This window comes from Euwallacea similis, chromosome 1, assembly GCF_039881205.1.
Source record: "Euwallacea similis isolate ESF13 chromosome 1, ESF131.1, whole genome shotgun sequence".
NCBI lineage: Eukaryota > Metazoa > Arthropoda > Insecta > Coleoptera > Curculionidae > Euwallacea > Euwallacea similis.
Window position 1 is genome coordinate 9,155,245 of NC_089609.1, and position 19,950 is coordinate 9,175,194.

General features: G+C 34.2%; 5 protein-coding genes across 8 annotated transcripts in view; 1 reads left to right on the forward strand and 4 right to left on the reverse strand.

Annotated features, from left to right (window-relative positions):
• LOC136410343 (rab-like protein 6) overlaps positions 1–3,757 on the reverse strand; it is a 58,710-nt gene extending 54,953 nt beyond the window's left edge. The window contains exons 1-11 of one of the 2 annotated variants that reach the window (XR_010752229.1): positions 3,330–3,757; positions 3,097–3,279; positions 2,853–3,038; positions 2,702–2,801; positions 2,483–2,645; positions 2,237–2,432; positions 1,914–2,181; positions 1,701–1,854; positions 1,504–1,651; positions 1,244–1,455; positions 885–1,197 (exon numbers count right to left, since the gene is read on the reverse strand). Coding sequence is in view for 1 of the 2 variants with exons in the window: in XM_066392469.1 (XP_066248566.1) it covers positions 1,009–1,197; positions 1,244–1,455; positions 1,504–1,651; positions 1,701–1,854; positions 1,914–2,181; positions 2,237–2,432; positions 2,483–2,645; positions 2,702–2,801; positions 2,853–3,038; positions 3,097–3,279; positions 3,330–3,462 (1,932 nt within the window). In the remaining variant the exon portion in view is untranslated. Of the gene's footprint in view, positions 1–691; positions 1,198–1,243; positions 1,456–1,503; positions 1,652–1,700; positions 1,855–1,913; positions 2,182–2,236; positions 2,433–2,482; positions 2,646–2,701; positions 2,802–2,852; positions 3,039–3,096; positions 3,280–3,329 lie in introns of those variants that run through there. The other variant, XM_066392469.1, reaches the window with a different exon arrangement.
• A 690-nt stretch (positions 3,758–4,447) lies between these two features.
• On the forward strand, positions 4,448–7,376 carry LOC136410409 (ribonuclease H2 subunit A). 2 transcript variants are annotated; one of them, XM_066392568.1, is made up of 7 exons: positions 4,448–4,575; positions 5,534–5,826; positions 5,894–6,099; positions 6,162–6,382; positions 6,444–6,729; positions 6,787–6,917; positions 6,969–7,376. In XM_066392568.1, exons 3-7 carry the CDS (start codon positions 5,907–5,909, stop codon positions 7,110–7,112), a joined length of 975 nt encoding a protein of 324 aa, XP_066248665.1. In that variant the 5' UTR covers positions 4,448–4,575; positions 5,534–5,826; positions 5,894–5,906; the 3' UTR covers positions 7,113–7,376. The 2 variants fall into 2 exon arrangements, with proteins under 2 accessions (XP_066248665.1, XP_066248656.1); XM_066392559.1 differs by having other exon boundaries at positions 5,534–6,099.
• Positions 7,377–7,402: 26 nt separating this feature from the next.
• Positions 7,403–9,012, reverse strand: Ass (argininosuccinate synthase). The gene is made up of 6 exons (XM_066392525.1): positions 8,622–9,012; positions 8,463–8,561; positions 8,172–8,416; positions 7,953–8,115; positions 7,664–7,904; positions 7,403–7,610 (listed from the first exon to the last, which is right to left on the reverse strand). Exons 1-6 carry the CDS (start codon positions 8,937–8,939, stop codon positions 7,450–7,452), a joined length of 1,227 nt encoding a protein of 408 aa, XP_066248622.1. The 5' UTR covers positions 8,940–9,012; the 3' UTR covers positions 7,403–7,449.
• A 210-nt stretch (positions 9,013–9,222) lies between these two features.
• On the reverse strand, positions 9,223–15,864 carry Rop (Syntaxin-binding protein Rop). 2 transcript variants are annotated; one of them, XM_066392492.1, is made up of 9 exons: positions 15,709–15,864; positions 14,336–14,491; positions 14,119–14,274; positions 13,584–13,687; positions 13,278–13,426; positions 11,643–11,858; positions 11,031–11,583; positions 10,790–10,980; positions 9,223–10,734 (listed from the first exon to the last, which is right to left on the reverse strand). In XM_066392492.1, exons 1-9 carry the CDS (start codon positions 15,734–15,736, stop codon positions 10,515–10,517), a joined length of 1,773 nt encoding a protein of 590 aa, XP_066248589.1. In that variant the 5' UTR covers positions 15,737–15,864; the 3' UTR covers positions 9,223–10,514. The 2 variants fall into 2 exon arrangements, with proteins under 2 accessions (XP_066248589.1, XP_066248581.1); XM_066392484.1 differs by lacking the exon at positions 13,584–13,687 and adding an exon at positions 13,936–14,039.
• An 86-nt stretch (positions 15,865–15,950) lies between these two features.
• Positions 15,951–19,155, reverse strand: LOC136410366 (myrosinase 1-like). The gene is made up of 10 exons (XM_066392504.1): positions 18,942–19,155; positions 18,742–18,886; positions 18,567–18,687; positions 18,389–18,511; positions 18,153–18,336; positions 18,006–18,100; positions 16,573–16,816; positions 16,336–16,514; positions 16,178–16,284; positions 15,951–16,118 (listed from the first exon to the last, which is right to left on the reverse strand). The coding sequence occupies exons 1-10, from the start codon at positions 19,081–19,083 to the stop codon at positions 16,019–16,021; spliced, it is 1,440 nt and encodes a 479-aa protein (XP_066248601.1). The 5' UTR covers positions 19,084–19,155; the 3' UTR covers positions 15,951–16,018.
• Between the last annotated feature and the right edge of the window lie 795 nt (positions 19,156–19,950).

Sequence of the window (19,950 nt, forward strand, 5' to 3'; positions counted from 1 at the left end):
ATAGTCGTGGCTTAGTATTGGTATACTGTTTACATACGGTGGTATACTGTTTAATCCGCAAATTGGTATACCTTCTACTAAACGTAAAAGATCTGTTTCGAAATCTTATGAAACTTTTTCCTTACTCCTAGCTTTAAATAAAGTTTAAAAATTTGCTTTAAATTGAGCAAATTTCTGTAAGATTTGTCATTCACCTTCTATCAAGAAAGATATTTATAATTTCTTGCTATATCGTATATATAACAGTGCTCGACTTTTTATTCATAACATTCATTGTCACAACATGTTTTAAAAAAATGTTTTGTATGTCAGGTGCAAGATGCAAGGTACCCCACTAACTTACATTCCACGTGCTAAACTCATGCAGTAATATGCTGATACAGATATACTTCATATATACAGCTAAGCTTCCTTATTAAAACATTAGAGGGCCATTTTCGATAAGAAAGTCTTCAAATTCATTTTTTGAACTAAATTCTGGCAAATATTTGACGACCCCGCCAGGTAAACGGTTTTTGGGACTTGCCTTGAATTAATTTTTTCTTGATACATGTAGTTTACATGTCATAGGCGAACGCACACAAAAACAATGTCAGGACTAAATTGTAAAATTACAAAAACTACATATAGTTTAGAAGAGATATAAGCAGAAAATCTTTTATTCAAGTAACAAAAATAATAGCTATAAATAAGAAATTCCTTAAATGCAATATTTATTAATCCAACAGCTGCACAGGGCTGTTAAGAAAAATAAACCACTAACTTTTCGGCCTTCTAATACAGTAAGGAAACATACCCTGTTTCAACCATTTGCGATACTAACTTATATTATTATATTTGTTGCGTTTTGTGATGAGTATTATAAAAATTTGCCTTTTATCAACAATAACACGCTAATGCAATTTTTTATTTCTATGCAATAGGGTTTCATAGAATTCAAATTTTCTTTCAACACGTTAGAATACATGGCTAAATATAACATTATGTTAGACATTATTTATTATGTTCCTAAATCGCTTCATAAGCTGTATCTACAGGAGGACTGCTGGTTCCGTTCAGAAACTCTTCAAGTTCATCCCTAGAAGACACCGCTTCAGCTCTGGATTTCCGTCTATGCTTCTTCTCACTTTTCTCTTTGTCTTGCTCTTTCTCCCGATCCTTTGACTTCTTCTTCTTTTGTTTCTCCTTCTTTTCACTCTGAAAATTATCATCAAATTCTGCACATAACAAAAAATCAGATTACTTTATCTCTGTGCTTTTTCTCTTTTTTGACAGAACTAGACGTATGAGTGTCTTCACTCTCGCTCTGAATGCTTAAATTTCCGGAACTCGGGGATTTTTTGGACGTTAAGAGTTCCATGTGGACGTTGGAGGAAGTTACAGACACGCTATCGTCGTAAATGGCACTGGCACTATTATCGAAGGTCTGACTAACCATAGACGTGTCTTCGCCACCTGAGAAAATCTATTAATTATTGTTGACTGATTAAAAATGATGGTTACCTTCAGGAGAGCGACGCCATTTGGAATCCGGCGCCACCCAGCCGTCATAAACGTCTGAGGTGAGTTCGGATATTTCAGAATTAATGGTAGAATCAAACTCGTCATTTGTTTGCTTCATGTCATAGTCCTCAGGTATTGTTTTCTCAATCTGAAATGCAAGATTTTTTTTCTTTAAGATATTCCCACTATTTTATCACCTCAAGTTCACTGCTGCCATCAGACTTTCCAGCTTTTGCTGCATACAAAAGTTCATTTTTTTTTACAACTCTTGCCGGTTTTGATAAACAGGCTTCATCAGGCTCAAAGTCCTCCTGCAGCTCGGAAACCAAAGGATTTCCTGTATCTGTGTCCCTGTGGATATTATTAAATTTATACTAAAATATATAGGACAAAAATACTCTTATTATTACGAATCAGTCTCTTCAGTCTCTGCAATTTTAGAATTATTGAAATGCACATCATCCAAAAACCCTCCCAAAAGTCCACCATCAGGGCAAAATTCATCTACTGATGTTATAGGGACGTCCAGTCTTCGAATGTCTGAAAGACCATCTACTGCTTCTTTAGACTTTGAAGGAAACCCGCTATTCATGCTAACACTTTTTGAAACCTGGGTAGAGGCTCCAACAGGTGATTTAGTGGGGTTTTGAATGGCGTTGCCAAAAGGAATGGGTTTCCCTAATTTATTTAAAAAAGGAAGTTTAATTAAATAAAAAAATTAAAATCATCTAACCTCCTCCAATTACAATAGAGCAACTCTGAGATCGCTTCATATCAATCACACCAGGGGACCCTACACTTGGCTTTTCTATCACAGTTGGAAGAGGAATGTTGGCATTAGAATCTGCTATTTCCCTACGTCTTTTCACTAAATTTTCTAAAAACTTAGCATAATTGGCCTCATCAGATTCTGCATATGTATCAAGTTCCTAAAACTGAATATGCAACACTTCAATATAAGACATCCAAGAATCCATACATCAATTGTAGCAGTAGTCTCCATCTCATTCCTTTCAATCTGCCTTAGCAAAGCCTCTTTTTGAAGCTGTAGAAATGGGAGATTAAAAAACTTGTGCAACAATTTCAGGCCAAAACCATTTCTCATGGATGCTTCTGTATGTCTGACTGGCGCAGTTCGGTCTCTATAATTTTAGATATTAAAATAAAATTGGTTTTTAAAGAGTTATAATTAACATACCCAATAATTGACTCAATATAAAAATGAACATGGTCAGCAGTGACAGTTCGATGATGAGACATATCGCAGTGGTTAGACAAAATTATAACAGGAATGTGACCTAAATTAACTTTTTTTACATACACAATTTTTGGTTATATAATACAATTACCTGGAACTTTTGGTAATTCTCGCTGAATATAATCAAAAGTCCAACTTTTAGTTAGATCTAATATCATAATTACACCATTAGTTCCTTTATAAACATCAAGAAACTCAGCATCTAAAGCAGCCTCTTCAGGAATTTCTATTTGTACATTTTCCAATTTTAAACCATCAAAATGCTTTTTCTTTTTGCCTGTGAATAATTTGAATAAAATCCCTTAAATGACATTTTATTTACTGAAAAACGTCACCTTTATCCACTACGTCCCATACTTCGACTTTCACAATATCATCAGTTGCCTTATAATTCCACTGAATAGATGTAACTTGAATTTCATCAGTAGGGATATATTCCTCTATAAATTTCTTGCCTTGAAGCCTGTGGAACAAGCAAGTTTTGCCCACATTTCTGTCCCCTTTAATAACAATTTTCACTGAAATAAAAGTCTCAAATATAATTTGTTTCCCTGGGAATTCTGCTTACTGTTATATTGCACTCCTTTAGAAAATTTCTTCTGTAATGAAGATGACATGGCTTGAACATTAGGGCTTTTTAGGGGCCAATTGTTTGCAGGCCCATCACCTTTGCTGGTGAGACGTTTAATGGCCGAAAACATGTTGAGTTTATTTGTAGGAGTATAGGACTAAATGTGGCTTGCCATATGGTCACACAAATCGGGGAATAATCTATTTTATTGCGAGTTTTATATTGATTTTTGCAACCTACACAATTTTGTAAGGCATTCCTATATTTATAATAGTCATTTATAAACTGTCTGTTTAAAGGTAAGTTAAAAATATAGTAAACAAGCAGATAAAGGTATGATTTATATTTTTGGTAATAATTTGTTTATTTATTTAATTAGTTGTAATTTAAGAATTATTATTTTCCCGAAGAAAATACAAATTACAAATATTTTGAAAAAGAGACTATTAGCACATGACAACTAACGTCAAAAATTGATTGATACGTCAGCTATCAAGTTGAAACAATTAATTTTAATCCGTAAAATTAGATCTGGCAATATTGCGTCTAATGTTTGAATATCTCTTATATTTAAATTCCTGTTATATAAAATAATTATAAAGTGTGGGGAATCCTTCTATCAACAAATAAAGCTTCTAAAAATAAGAATTTTTTCCTTAACACTTCAAAATATCAATACCAAAGTAAATACACAATATTGAAGTTTCATTTAGAAAATTAAAATTTATTCATTTAGGCGAATTCATCTGAAATATTTGAATGAAATTTTGTAGGTGTTGTTTTTCTACCCAGAGACCTAATAATATACCAAAGGAAATTGTTTACTTTTTTAAGCCTTATTAATGATAGAAGTATTTCTCAATTTTGGAAGCACCTTATATAGCCATTTATCGTCTATATGTATTAATTTCGTAGACAACGCAGTTATCATTTATTACATCGGACACAACAGTTTATATTTAAAAGATTTTTATTGAGAACTTAGGAGAAAATGGAGCGCAGTAAAATATAATGCAACATCGCTGCATTTATTTTTCGCAGTTCATAATTCAATACAGGTGGTTATGCTGATGACAATTGACAAATTTGTGGTTATGTTGAATGGCGGTAAAATTGTCAAAAATGTAACTTCTTTATTTGCGCATTAAAAAGTGAAATTCCAGATTTAAGCTTCTCAGAAAATTTATTTAATTTTTAAACGAAAAAAAATTGAAATTGATAGTGTACAAACTAGAAAGGACTGGTAAGTTTGGGAGCATACAGTTAACCCACCACACAAGTTTGCTTGCGTTAAAACTGCATTTACTAACTGTTGGTCCCGTTCCTCCTTTGCTGCTGATATGTTTTCTTTATTTGCCAAGATTCTTACATACATATTTATGTTGGCGTATGGCTCAATTATCCCAACACAAAGCAAAGGATAGGAACAACAAAACTTAACAATCAAGTTCAATTGTCCTGTCCTTATTTCCTACAACAATCCCCTGACTTAGAAAAGGTTATGGACATAAATTCGAGGGCTTCAGAAAGGGGTCTCCACCAAACCTCCCAAATCTTTCAAATAGACATAAATATGTAGCATAATACTTCATTATAGTACATATCCACTGAAGACAACAGACAATTTATATCTGATGACAATGAGACCCACCAAGTGAAATAAAAAATGTAGAGAATACTAAATAAAAAATACAGTGGGAATCTTTTTCAATAGCTCCAAATCAGCTAATTTATTTCTTGAAAATCCAGTTCCTCTTGAAAAGGAAAGACAATGCTATATCCCTGCATCCAAGGTCACAAATAAATAAATTACATGAGAAATCTCATTTGATCTTAAAAATGAAAATGTAGTTTATATAGAAAAACTGTAACTGGGATAAAGCTTCAAGAAATTAAAATGATGTGAAAGACAACCTTCAAAAACCTCACAAAAGGGTGAGGTAACTTATATGAACACAGAATCTGTGATCATAATTTTTTAAAGAAAGATAATATCAGCCAGCATTAAAATTGAATACTAGCCTCCTTTGTCCTCTGCCTATTTTGAAATGTTTGGATTTAAAATAGCTTTAAAACCAATCCTATATCCTGCATGAGAGCTACATACTTTAAGACCTAAACATGTTACCAAAATAAGCATCAAAGACAATAAACTGTGTAAATGTGCATAAATAGGTAACATTAATCAGGTAGTTTTTCAGTACTCTATGGGAACTCTTCAAAATCAACAGCTGTATAGAAATATTAACATCATAACGGGAGCGTCAACTAAGATAGAAGATATTATCAGCAAACCACTGGAGACGGCGATCACCATTTTGATCAGATTTATTAAGAAAAATAATATTAAATTATAAATCTGACAATACAAAGGGGTAGAAAAAACTTCTAAAACTCAAGTAACCTGAGGAGGTCACCCTTTGAAGAACACTCTTGAGAAATTTCTCAAAAAGGGAAAATTGGCGATAAAAAGATAAACTCTTAAATAAACCTGGTGGGATCTTAATGCCTTAATAATCACAATCTAAAAAAACATTTGTTGTTCTTACGTTTCTTTTTAGAAAATTGCTTAAAATGTCTGAATTTGCCAAATCAAAAAATACGAAATTAGTAACAACAAAAATTATCAATCTTCATACCCTCGAATCGTTCATATCAGAAAGAGATAACTTTCAAAATGTATTTTATATGTCCCCAATCCCCAAAGTGTGTCAAGAGTATCCCTGTATTTTGGGCATTGACGAAGCTGGCAGAGGTCCAGTACTAGGTAAGAACTTGCAGTGCAATGAACTTACAAAACAAGAAATTAATTTGTATCAATAATGTTAGGCCCCATGGTATATGGAACAGCCTTCATTCCAATAAACGAACAAATGGTCCTGGAAGAGTTGGAATGTGCAGATTCTAAGGCTTTAACAGAAGAAAAACGTGATCAGATTTTCGATAAAATATGCGAAAAATCGAACAAAATGGGTTGGGCAGTTGAACTTATCGCCCCTAATTCAATTTGCAATAGTATGCTTAGCCGATCAAAACATTCACTTAATCAGGTGATAATAAGAATTTTAACTCTAATGTCTGTGCATCCTATGAACTGGTGTTTAACCAAAGGTTTCAATGGATTCCGCAGTGGGTTTGATCAAAGCAGCTTTAGAGCAAAAAGTAAACGTAGAACATGTATTTGTCGATACGGTGGGAAAGCCAGAGAAGTACCAGGCATATTTAAAATCTCTATTCCCTAATTTGAATATAGTAGTGGCAAAAAAAGCCGATTCAACTTACCCTGTGGTGTCGGCAGCTAGTATTTGCGCTAAAGTGACCAGAGATCATGCTCTTAAAGTGTGGAATTTCACAGAAGGAATTGACGTAAAGGCGTACGGCAGTGGTTATCCTGGAGGTGAGTAAGAGTTGGATACTATGAACTGTTAAACGTGATTGATTTGAATAAATTTAGATCCAGTTACAAAAAAGTTTTTGATCGATTATTGCGACCCAGTGTTTGGGTATCCTCATTTGGTGAGGTTTAGTTGGTCAACTGCTGTCAACGCACTGGAAAGTACTGCGTACCGTGTCGATTGGGAGGAGGTAAAGTTTAAAAAACCTTATTATTATAAATATTTACATTAGAATTTCTAGATTGATGATGAAGAAAAACCACCTCCTCAAACCACTTCTATAACATCATTCTTTAAAGTGGCAAATAATAAAGAGAAGGAAAAACCAAAAAAGTTACACGAGTTTTTTACCCAAAGATCCCTCAGTAGAGACGTCCAGTTTTAGTTTTATTTCATGATTAAGGGTTTGTGTGAAAGTTTGAATTATGCACCACATTGCAACAACATTTTAAGCTTCAGAATTTGTTTTTATTGTGTGAAGTTCACACTGAAGCACTAAGAGGCAATATTTGTCACTGACAAGGTTCCCTAACTTCTTGTGGTTGAATTGAGACTTTAAATACAAAAAAAATCTTTTTAATATTTAAGACATGTTAATTTTAAGAAATATATAAAATAGTTCAATAAAATGAGTACTGTACGTTGCTTCTGTATGAACTAGTGTTTACAAATCTCTTCAAGAGAAGAAAAACAATTTTATTATTAAAACCAATTCAAACAAATCACTTCTGTTCTTTTAAAAATCGGTGATACTCCTTCAATCTTATCGCCTGAATATTGATAAATCCTGTCGCATCCTGAGGGCTAAACCCTGAATGTTTGTCCATAGAAACTAAATCCGCGTTGTACAATGAAGTTTTCGAAAATCGGCCTAAGATGTAGACTACAAGAGCCACCTTGTTAGCTTTAATATAAGTTCATAACTGGAACCTTTACCTGCACCTCTAAACACTTCCAACTTAACAGTACCTTCCACAATCTCTGCGGCCAAATCCAAACATTTCCTAGTGTATTGACCCTCAGGGGAGAACCAAAACCCATTGTAAACATAGTCAGATAGCTTGGTTTCCAATATTTGTTTCACCCTAAAGACCTCTTTGTCCAAGCAGAAAACTTCCAGGTCTGTATGGGCTTGGTGCAGTATTGTTACTCCCGGAGTTTCGTACACTCCTCGTGACTATAAAATTGTCAGAATTTTTTATAAATTATTTTGTTAATAAAATACCTTCAGGCCTATAAATCTATTTTCAACAATGTCAATTCTTCCCACTCCGTGTTTTGCGCCCACTTCGTTTAAGGCTAGGAAAATGTCTAATGGTTTGTTGAAAGTTTTGTTATCATCTATAGTTAAAAGCACGGGAATTCCTTTCTTAAACGTTATTTCGAGTCTATTCATAGAGAGAAAAAAGTAGCGATAATATTCTTTATTTGAGATGTAAAATACCTGCTGGGGGCTCCTACAGATAAACTCGGATCTAAGGTCATTAAATATAAGTCCTTTGGGGGTTCATGATTTGGATTTTCTAAAATCCCAGATTCATAGCTAATATGCATCAAGTTTGCATCCATACTCCAAGGCGCTTTGGGAGTTACAGAAACTGGTATATGGTTCTCAGCTGCAAACTTTAAAAGATCTTGCCTGCCTTCGAATTTTTTGACAAATTCCTCGTCGCGCCAAGGAGCTATTATCTACAACTACTTTTTAAAACTTTAAATACAGTTATTGTTTAATTACCTTAATTGATGGTAACAAACTATAGCAAGACAATTCAAAGCGAACTTGGTCGTTTCCTTTGCCAGTCGCTCCATGAGAAATATAAGCCGCCTGGTTTTCCTTTTATATAAATTAGAAAATTTAATTTTCTCTGTAATTTGATTTCATATATTTACTAACCGTGACGCATTTAATTAACCCTTCTGATATGGCCGGACGAGCTAACGACGTTCCCAATAAGTACCTGTTTTCGTAGACAAGTCCATAGCTGATTGCAGGCCATACGTAATTTTCAATGAATTCTTTTCTGATATCTTCCACCACCACCTTTGAAGCTCCAATTTTCAGAGCCTTTTCTTTCGCTGCCTCGAAGTCCTCAACTTGCCCGATATTGGCCATATAACAAATTACGTTGAAGTTTTTGCTTATCAACCATTTTAGAATGCAACTAGTGTCCAAACCGCCCGAATAAGCTAGAACTACTTTCTGTTTGGTCATCTTGAAAGAGGCAAATTATTAATGACAATATTTGAAATGGAGACTTAATTATGAGATCGAAAAAGGTTAATGTGGTTCGTCAGATAATGTAATCGCGCTTGGAAACATAATGGGTAGGGAGAATAAGACATTGATGCGAGAGTATTATTATTGATTGAGAAATTTTGGTAATAAATTTCTGTAAACAGATGCTTTGAAAGAAAACGTAAACTTAAGAATTCTATATTTCTTCACCTTTATTCAAGGTATTTTTATTTAAAAAGGTGATAAATCAGACTGCCAATTCAGACACGTTATTATTTAATTTATTAAACATTTTTTAAATTGACATGATTTATTGTTAACAAAATAACAGTAGTTTCCTAAATATACATATATGCGCTAGAAGAACACAATTTTCTTCATAACTATAAGAGATGAACTACGTTCTAAATTTCTATCTACCTTATTGAAAACTTAAATTAGGGACCTTTAGGAGTGCCTAGAAGTCCCTTTTTGGTTGTTCTTATACCCGACAAAATTTCGGGTGTTGTTGCAACGATACAGTTCACAGTATAGCATAGAAAGGCTGACTTCAATATAGTTAAATAGTCACGATTTTTAACATTAACGCTAATTTTATTATTGCAATTATCTGCTATAATATTAAGTATATTTAAATAAATTACCAGAAAGCTACTTTTAGTTATGCCTAGGAATGATAATAGTTCAATGAAAACAAATTATATAATAGCTATAGCACTGCTAATAGAATTCGTAAAAACACAAAATAACAGTAATAACAAACTAAGTAACTCATAGAAGAAATATAAAGTTATATTTAGAATTTTTTATTTACATATTAAATGTGGATGATAATTAACAATTTGTTTGCTATAGTGTAGATGGATTTTTCGAGTCGAATTAAATCAGTAGCAAGTAACGATAAGAAACAAAACGTTGATTAAATGGAATCAAGTGTTGATTTTGTTAGCCACACTTGGGTTCAAGATTGAATATTCGGATTAGTACGTAATAACGAAGAATTCTTCTGCAATTATAATTTATATGCGTTATCGGTGCATACTTTGAATTAAAAACAAACACAAATCACTGAAACGTTTTTGAGTCGCATGATTTAAATACTTATCCGTTTCCAAACAGTTACATCAAATCAAAACACAATTTCTTTATTAAACAAGCCCTATAAAATTGGTCTTTCGACTAAAACTGAAACACCAAAATCTAGTTTTGCAAACTAGTCAAAACACGTCAAGGGAAGTTGGTAATTGTCCATGTCTGTAGGATCAGTCCATCAAGTGTTTTCGGCAAATGAGACTAGATAGCTCGACGAATCATAGAAACACTTCAACTAAAGCCCCGAAGGAAGAACGTGCCGATTGCTTTTATTTTCTGGTATTTGCACTTTTCTCAAAAGAATTTAACTAAAGAGAATTTAGTTGGTCGTAGTTTGTCTGACATACTAACTTAATGGAAACAAATAAATATTTCGGTAGAAACATCACAATAAAACAAAATACTGGAGAAACAAATATTTCAGTCTACCTTCTGAAAGGTGACTTTCTTTGGTGTGTTCTAGTTCGGAGTCAACGCGGTTAGCTGTTCGAGGAACGCCCTTGGTGTCAAAATGTGTGAAGATCCTACTATGACCTCCCAATTTTTCAACGCGTTGGAAACTTCATATGCACACCGGATTTCTGAGAAACAAACACCTCCCACAATGAAGACTATCAAACGAGGCACATTCTTCACTGTCGGCTGGCTGCGGTCTTTGTGCCAGTGCCCATATCGGGCGCTAAATGAATTTTAGAGTATTCGATTATTGCACACAATACTTAAAAAAGTATTACCTGGCTGGTGGATGATAACCAGTGCTTTGAGCTCTCCCGGCAAGGTAAGGGAAATGTTTCTGATCCAATTTGTCCTCGATACAGTCCTCCATGACGTCCTTGACTACCGGTGTCCAGCGCGACATTTGGTAAGTTTGCTCGGTAATTCGTTCCTTACGCGGGACTGCGTAGGGTTTTTTCCTATTGCCTCCCTGTTAATCCGAAAATAAATCTGCATGATTAAAAAAACAACAACTCTTACATCGTTGATGACATTGACGCCCAAATACTGAATGTTTGCTATAGTTTGCTTCTGTGTGATTTGTGCATGAGTGGCAAGTTTCTGCAAGTTCTCCTCAGTAATCCCATTTTTTGCAATTGCATACAAGGCAATTATTCTCATTTTGTCGTATTGGTCCGTGATTTTCGGGTCCAACAAAATGGGCACGATGTTCCGCATATGATCTTTGATCTTTTCGCCTTCAGCATCAGTTCCCATCGCCAAATCCTGCTCCACTTTGCACAGTTTATCCACATAACCCTGGTACTGCTTCATGCAGTCCTCCGCCAATTGTAAGTGGGTGGCATACTTAGACAGCTCCTTCTGGTACTGCGGCATTTTTTTAATCATTGTGGATAAATCCTTCATCGACTGCTTATCGCTAGCAGTCATCCGTTTTGAGTCTGTGAATTTTTTCAAGTTCTTCGTCACACTTTGGGAGACCACAGCAATATGTTGATGACGCAGCTCCACCCACATTTCGTCATTTTCATCCAAGAGCACTTCTTTCTTCACTCCACCAGTTGCTTCATATCTAATAGGTAAATTCAAGAAAATTATTTAAGTAGAATATGATACACTATAAGCCCTTACTCATAAACATCATTTTGAATATTAAGCAGATCGTAGGCCATTGCTTGGAATGTCAATTCGTGTAAAAGTGGAGATACGCAATCGAAACCTCTGTCGAGGATTAATAGTTGTGATCTTGCTTTTTCTGGACCTTCGCCCATGGTCGGCTCGTCCGCTTTGTAGGCGTCCAGTTTTTGTTGTATCAGTTGAGCCAATTCCACATTCTTGTCCCAATCACTAGCAAAAATATTCTATTTAGAACTGCATTCACACAGAATTCTCTGCATTTTCCAAAAACTGAGGTCATAAATACCTAGGTCATTCATTTTAAGATATATGGCATAAACGGCATTTTTAAACCAGAAATTGAAGATGTTTAAAAAATCTCTTTAGTGTATATAGCATCGGATTTACTACTACTGTAGGGTGATTATCTTATTATGAAATCACAGATCAGAAAAAGAATTATAAATGTGCGTTTATTAATACAAAATGAACAGAGGACAAAGTAACTTATGAATTTGTGATCACGGACGCGATTCCTAAGTTGCCAACGACCAACCGAACCCAGAAGAAAAGAGAGCTTGTACATGTCCTGCAAATCCTTAAATACTAAAACCCATGGTGATAAACCATTGGCGTACCCTGGCTAAGGTGCCATCTACACTACCCGCCACATTAAACTGTGGCGTCTTAGCTGGGAATTGGAACTGCAAATATAGGGCCAATGGAATCTATCATGGACAATTCAAATGCCGACAAAGTATATTACAAGCAGTTCCAATGCCGATTAAGTTTATTGCGAGGATTTCCAGTGCCGACAAGACATAGCACGGGAAGTTCCCACGCTCAAACTAACGCCTACCAGGATCGTACCTCGGGGGTATTTCGATCTTAAGAATAATTCCCACTATCAAATGTCTACCGAACTTAAAGTTAATGCCCATCTACAACGGTACACCAAACAGTCAACTGCAACTTAACTACAAAACCCTACATGTTTATTTAGCTGCATACAGGTGCTACATTTGACGAACAAAGCCCAAAACATATCAGATTAAATTCGCAAAACATCGCAAACTTATTTTCACTCAATGGAATAAAATATCTCTTTTGAAGAGCAAAAATTGGATATTAATTAAACATAGTGGAAAAACGATTTTAAAATATCATAATTTTCCGAATTGAATTTGTTAATATTTTTTAAATTAAAGTATCTATTACCACTTAAACGGTTTTCTGTTTAATTATCTGGACGGTTCTCCGGATTTTGCTCTACTGTAAAAGATACGAAAAACTGCATAAGATATCCGAAATTCGAGGTTCACCACTGGGAATTCGGCATCTCTGAGACATACGGTCTTGTTTAAATGGGTGTAAAGTTGCTTATTTAGATAGTTAATTAAATTTCAGTTTGCGAATTCCGAATACTTCCGAACAAAAAAAAATCCTGAAAATTGCAATTTTCAGTTATTTATTCCTGGCTTTATTTTTGTACCTCCCAAGGTTTCCAAAATCATAATAGTGAAATCTCGCATTTGGGACAACTTATATATGTATGTATACAGAATGTACTAAGTTAGAAAACTTATTTATTTTTACGCAATTTGAAGCCAAAAATAGCCCTCCAATCGTACTTAAATTTGCAAAACTCACCTGCGATAACGAACTGAAGGATATTCGCCCAAAGTAGCGCACAGAGTGGCAATTTGTTCGGCCATTCTTTCTAAATTAGCGCTATATTTCTGCGAATAAGCTGGATTGTAATAGCACTGAAAAGTTTCCGCGCAATCGAGCGAAAACACCTGAAAACATATAATCTAAACATCAACAATTTCTTGTGTAATATCTGCATCTCTACTACAAAAAACCAATTACTATTGGTTAACATTTATTCTAAAAGCAAGACATAATTCGCACATTGAAGCAGTTAAAACACTACAAAAACCCTAAGACACACACCTGTGATTCATAGGGCAAAAAGGCAATGTTGATTTCCTTTAGAGTCTTAATTTTCTTTGCTGCCATAGACTTGCACAGCTCGTTGAATAATTCCTCAGGACATACTGATAATAACAATATCAAGTTTTAATTTATAAATTTACAAACTATGATCAAAATAAAAAACCAACAAAAATCGGGTCTAATTGTCTTTCAACGAACGTCGCTCTAGGGAGTCTTGACCTGGATCCAGACATAAAATCAACACCAATATTAATATACATATGTTAGACAATTGCTTGTAAAGTTAGTTACTATCCCAAAGTACCAAGCCACAAAGCAGTTACAAAATAAAATATCAGAGGACATGTACCTGCGCCTCATTTGGAACAAAGGCTATGTTAATTTCTTTAAGGGTTTTTATATACTTGGCTACTCTGTGATGGCTTAAATCGTTAAATAACTGATCAGGACAGGCTAAAAAAATTAACAAAAGAGAAAAACCAAAGAAAATATAAGAGGAAAATCAAAATTATATCCTGCTTAAAGAACTTACCTTCAGTGAAGAAAACATGTGCTGCTTTATACATTATATGCTTGATCCCATCAAAATCTCTCATAAGGGCCTCCACTGACTCTTTTGAAGGTGTTATAAGATAAACTCCTTCCATTGCAGGTAATGGTTCCCTTGTTTTGAAAATATCTTCTACCACTGAAAGAAAGATTCAGTTTGTAAGATGTTTAAGAGATACTTAATCAATGAAATTGGTTACATGTAATGCCTTCAGCAGAAATATCGTGCATCTTGCAGCAGGCAGAAATCATTCTCATAGCTAATTTATCAACCACCAAAACCCTCCACTCAACTTTACCCCCTGCAGGACCATTTTTCTTTTGTGGTTTGTACTTGATCACTTCATTCATGATTTCTGTGGATATAAAAAAAATGCAAACATATATATATATTGAAGAATGGAATACCATTTTGATTTTGACAAGATATAGGAATTTTGACCAAGTCTTAACTGATAAAGTCAAGTGAAATGTGGTAAATGCCTTAATATACTCTCCAGTACTAAAAATGGAACACCATAAACTTATACAATTTTTTTTCTTGATACCAGTGGCTGCCATGGGGAATTTTTAATTAGGAAGTCAGAGCAAATATATTTTGTACTCATAAATAATGGGTTAGGCAGGCTACATGCAGACAATTTCGATGAAGCAAAATTAAGTTTGTACAATAGAAAATACCATGTTTGAACTTTCTGTGAGTGTTTCATAATTTTTAAGTGGAGTTCTGCTATGGCTCTGTGATAATAAACATGTTCACATATGTGGTAGAAACATTTGTGGCACTACAATTGTGTCTTCAAAACAAACTAGTACAATTGTATGGGCACATGTAAACAAGTACATGTTTATTGCTAGAGATGTTGGTGTTCTTGGTGTGAATATACCCTAGAAAGTCTTTAAAGAAATATAAGTTAATTACAGAGCCATAGCAATCCCAAAGGCAATTATTAAAAAAATTAGGAATTTTATGATGATTTTTTACTCAACTCAAGTATAAGGACATATTTTACTAAACTAGAGCAGACACCAAGATAAATTTTACATTTACAATTTGAAGCTATGCCGCTTAGTACAGTAAAACATTTACAAACACTGGTATCTTTTGTAACCTTATATAGCAAACCTAAAATAGTGTTTACCAAGAAACACAATTTATGTATAACAAAATTGGGATTATAACTCATAGTTTCACATTGTTCCCTTTGGCTTTTTATACATTATAAAAGAGTAGTTATTATTATATATCATGTAAAACGCACATAATAATATTTTAAATTTAACTCAGGTTGCGAGGCCCCAATAGAATTCGAAGGGCATTGAAGCCAGTCCTACTCTGAATATTTATTGATGTTTCTGACGTCACATTTACATGAGTCAGCCAGTGAATCAAAGCAAAAAAGTTTCAAAAATGATCGAAATTAGAACTTTTTCACCATTGATACAATTTTATCATAAATTTTCAAGAAATTATGTTATAAAATTATTGATGATAAATAGCTATCATTTTATTGATTTGATAGCCCAGATTTTCACCATAGATATGCCTATTAAATGGGTTAAAATTACTTACTCTGCCCCACTTGGCTTTTCAATGCCATGGTTGGATATTAGATTTAATTCCTGCTGATTAATTAATTAAGAATTCGTATAAAAACCCTTAAATTTTAGTCAACTTTTGCGAAAATGGGACAAATACAAATATCGATTATTTTGGTTTTAGCTATTTGACATTTCCTAGAACAGACAGATGACTGATGTCATAGGTGACTTTTTCAATAGAAAGAACTTTCAAATTCATCCATGTGTAGGTAAAGTTTATATATTATTGTCGATATCGATATTTATTATCGCTTATTTCACATTTTATTAGAATTAAAGTTTTACTTCATAATTAATCCCTTAAAAAAGGCTGCTGAAGTTTTCGGATTTCTTGTTTTGGCCGGGTTTTTGAAATCCACTTGATACAGTCCAAATTTAATTCTGAGAATAAAATTATAAATTATTAACATATTTTCTAGGAAAAGTAGCATTCCACTCACGTATACCCGCTGGTCCATTCCATGTTGTCCATCAAACTCCATACTGTATATTTAGCAACGTTACATCCTTCCACCTTAGCTGCATATACGGTAGCATTGATATATTCCTAAAATTCACAAAATGATCTTCTAGATATTAATAATACTAGGATCTTTACCTCAAGAAATTGAATTCTCTTTGTGTCGCTGATATTTCCTGTAGTATCACCTATTCCGTTCTCTGTAATATAAACTAAAGGATTATTATATTCCGTCTTTATCCAGGTAAGCAACTTGATAAGCCCCCATGGCAATATTTCTTTGTCTGGCCAGCTGGAATTGGTCTCTTTTCGAATGCCTAATTAATAGCAATATCAATTATAAATAAAAAATAAATAATTAATCAATTAACTGACTTTTATCTGCATCAAACGAAACTTGGTTCAGAGGGTACTGTTTATTACTGACCATCCATGTATGGTAGTGATTCAAGCCTAGAAAATCAGCAGAGCCTTTAAGGAGCTTTTTCTCATCATCTGAGAAAGCGGGAAGTCGGGATTCAGTGAAATTTTGCATCAAACTTATTGTGCTTATTCTGTGGCTCATCACTAAGGGGTAGTCTCCGGTCGCAGAGAAAATTGGGTGGACAAACCAACCAAACTAAGTTTTAGTTATACAGGGTGTAACATATCATCATGGAGATATTTCAGGGAGCGATAGAACTTTATAAAATAATGAAAAAAATAGACCTATGATCAAAAAGCACCATTTTTGATATACAAAGGGGCAAAGTTTCACATTTTTTCTTAAATTTTGTGTTTTTCTCATATACATCTTGAGTAAAATTTTTAAAATTTCATACACCTACTTTCTTGAAGATCCTCACCACATGATGTCAAAATCGTCAGTAGCCATATACAGGGTGTTAGTTTGGGTCATACACTATTTTATGCTGTGTATCTTCTTTTGGAATGCTATGTATGAATTCTGATACCAAATTTAAATTCCTTCTTCGATTCTTTAGCCTTTTACCCTCTTGCAGTATTTTTGTATCTTTCACCGTTCCGTAGAATTTGCAAAAATATTTATCGATGCAAATTATGAATGTAAAGGAAGTACGAAAAAAAAATCATCGTATGCAGTTATCAACTATGTGAAGTGTTGTGATACCCAGCCGGGGTTTTGTACGTGAACGACACCACGATGTTTTCTTGTCAGGATAGAAAGACCTCACTAATTATTCTTCATTTACCAGTATTTCAAATGAAGGGAAAATAGAGTAAAATGCTTTATGCGGAACAAGATGATGTAGAAATAGTCCGTTTCGGAGGATGTGAAATGAGAAAAGCTACTATTCTGCCTCTATACTCTTTTGTATTTTTATATGTAGGGAGCCATGTACATGCAACTGATAATATGATTTATTATTAAGGGTTGTTGGAGTGAATGGAACTTGGACCTGATACATTGACTTAGACCTTTGGCCGAAGTTAATCACTCTTAGATGACTTACACACACTGATAAAAGGGCAGTGGTTTAAGTACAGACAACGTAATTGTTTTGTATTATCAATAAGAATAAAGAGGTACGTGACAAAAGCAATTCGTAACATTTAATCAAATTTCTTTAAAAAAATAAATAAATCTAAACGAAAACAAAATCATAAAAACTGTTGAAAATATGCCACCCTGTATATCGAAAATGTTGCGACCATGGGTCTATTAGCACATTTTTATTATTTTGCAGAGCACTATTGCTCTCTGAAATATCTCCATGATGTTATGTTATACCCTGTATATGTGTAAGATGGGTAACAAAATTTTAAATTTGAGAACATGTAGCACTTACCGACATTTGCATTTCCCTATCAGCAGCATCCTGATCATCCATATTGCCATGCCTCGGCTCCGCCCAGCCGGAATCGATCGTAATTCCCACTTTTCCTGACAATTCAATAATTCGATTTATTGAATATAGCTTTCATTGCTACTTTACCTTGCTGAGAGTGTGCGAATTCTGCCTGATAGATTCTATAAGCCTTAGCATGGGCTATCAGTACTGTTTTCCCACAGAGATAGGAACCAATCCCTGGCGATATAATTCCTGGGGCTCCATCGTTGTATTCATAAGGGGCCACGCATATGCTTGCGGGTTCGTTTATTGTTATCCACGTTTTGACCTTAGAGCTTAGAATTTTATTGTCTTAATTAATATTGTGGGAACATTTTTACCCTATTGCCGAATAGTGCGAAGGCCAGTCTTGCATACTCAGCAAAATAGTCGGCAGTTTTTGGATTGATCCATCCTCCCAGGTCCTGGATAGGCTGAGGAAGGTCCCAGTGGTAAAGTGTGACCTTAAATTTTCCCTTAATTAGTGTTCTTGATGGTGTTGTATATGAAAAATCTCACCATAGGTTCGATACCTTTGCTTATTAGTAAATCAATGAGGTTGTTGTAGTAGGCAATGCCAGGTTTGTTTATTTTATTGTGGAAACCATTGGGCAGGATTCGAGTCCATGATAAAGAGAATCTGTGCTTTGAATCTGTCAATATAGAGTAACGTATATTTAAGAGTAGTTAATACCTGTAAAAATCGACTCCCAAATATTCCAACAGCTCTACATCTTTTCGCCATAAATGATAAGAGTCGCACGCCACATCCCCATTTGTGCCATCTTTTATTTTCTTGGAGGTGTGGGTAAAGCGATCCCATATATTTTCGCCCTTACCTATTACTATGGGGGTTAGCACAGAAGTTTATAGGTATATAGATAAAATACCTACCGTCTACGTTCCACCCTCCTTCAATTTGATACGCCGCTGTGGCCACCCCAAATTTGAAACCGCTCGGACGCGTAAAGTTGAAATTAGCCGAGCTTGGTACGCTCAGAAATATTGAGAATAACATCCAAAGAATGTAATTCATTATGCTGTAGTTATGTTTTGAATTAGAAAGGATATAAAAGGTTCTGTAGAGAGATAGTTTTGCATAAGTAATAGACGTTTGTCAGTTCAACTTAAAGAAGGCTGATGATTAAAATACGAGTAATCTTCAAATGATAGCATATATGTAGTAAACAACATAATTTTGAACAAAACAATCATATATTTGTAAGATGAAGATATAAAGGCCATGACCTTTAGCCTGTTTGTGTTTGCAGGAGAAACACTTTCAGCCTTTATAGATATAATATTCTAGTGGATGCAGAATTGTGATTATTTAGTTTTGAGACATTTTAAACATTAGTCACTTTAAGGTTGCATTAATTATTGATCATTTTACCCACTATCTTACCACTGAAATTAAAGAGAGTGTCTGGTGTAAACGTAGCCAATTACTGTGTGCGTCTTGATTTATATACCTGTTGACCAGTTGGCATGTATGTTGGGTTATCTACATCACTTGTACAAGACTTTTCTTAAATATAGACGCAAATTTAATATTTTCTCTGGACCAAAGCAAGAAGAAGGTTTCGAGAAACATATCGTCAGAATCACATAATTTCCGAAAGACAGGGTGCTGAAGTTTAAAAAAAAGAATCGGATATTACTATTTCAAAAAATTGCTTATGCCCATTAATTAAAATCTTCACCGTTCAATAACAATATTATAGTAACGAAAATTTTTGGGACGTTTTTGATTTTGAATACTGTATTCCAGATATGAAGGGATTCCAAACTTAGGCTTATCGGAACGATTTTTCTTATTTTAACCCAAGAAATATGTATTATTTACAAATCGACATAGATAAATCTTGTCTATTTTCCCCTTTTCGTTTAACAATCATTTGAT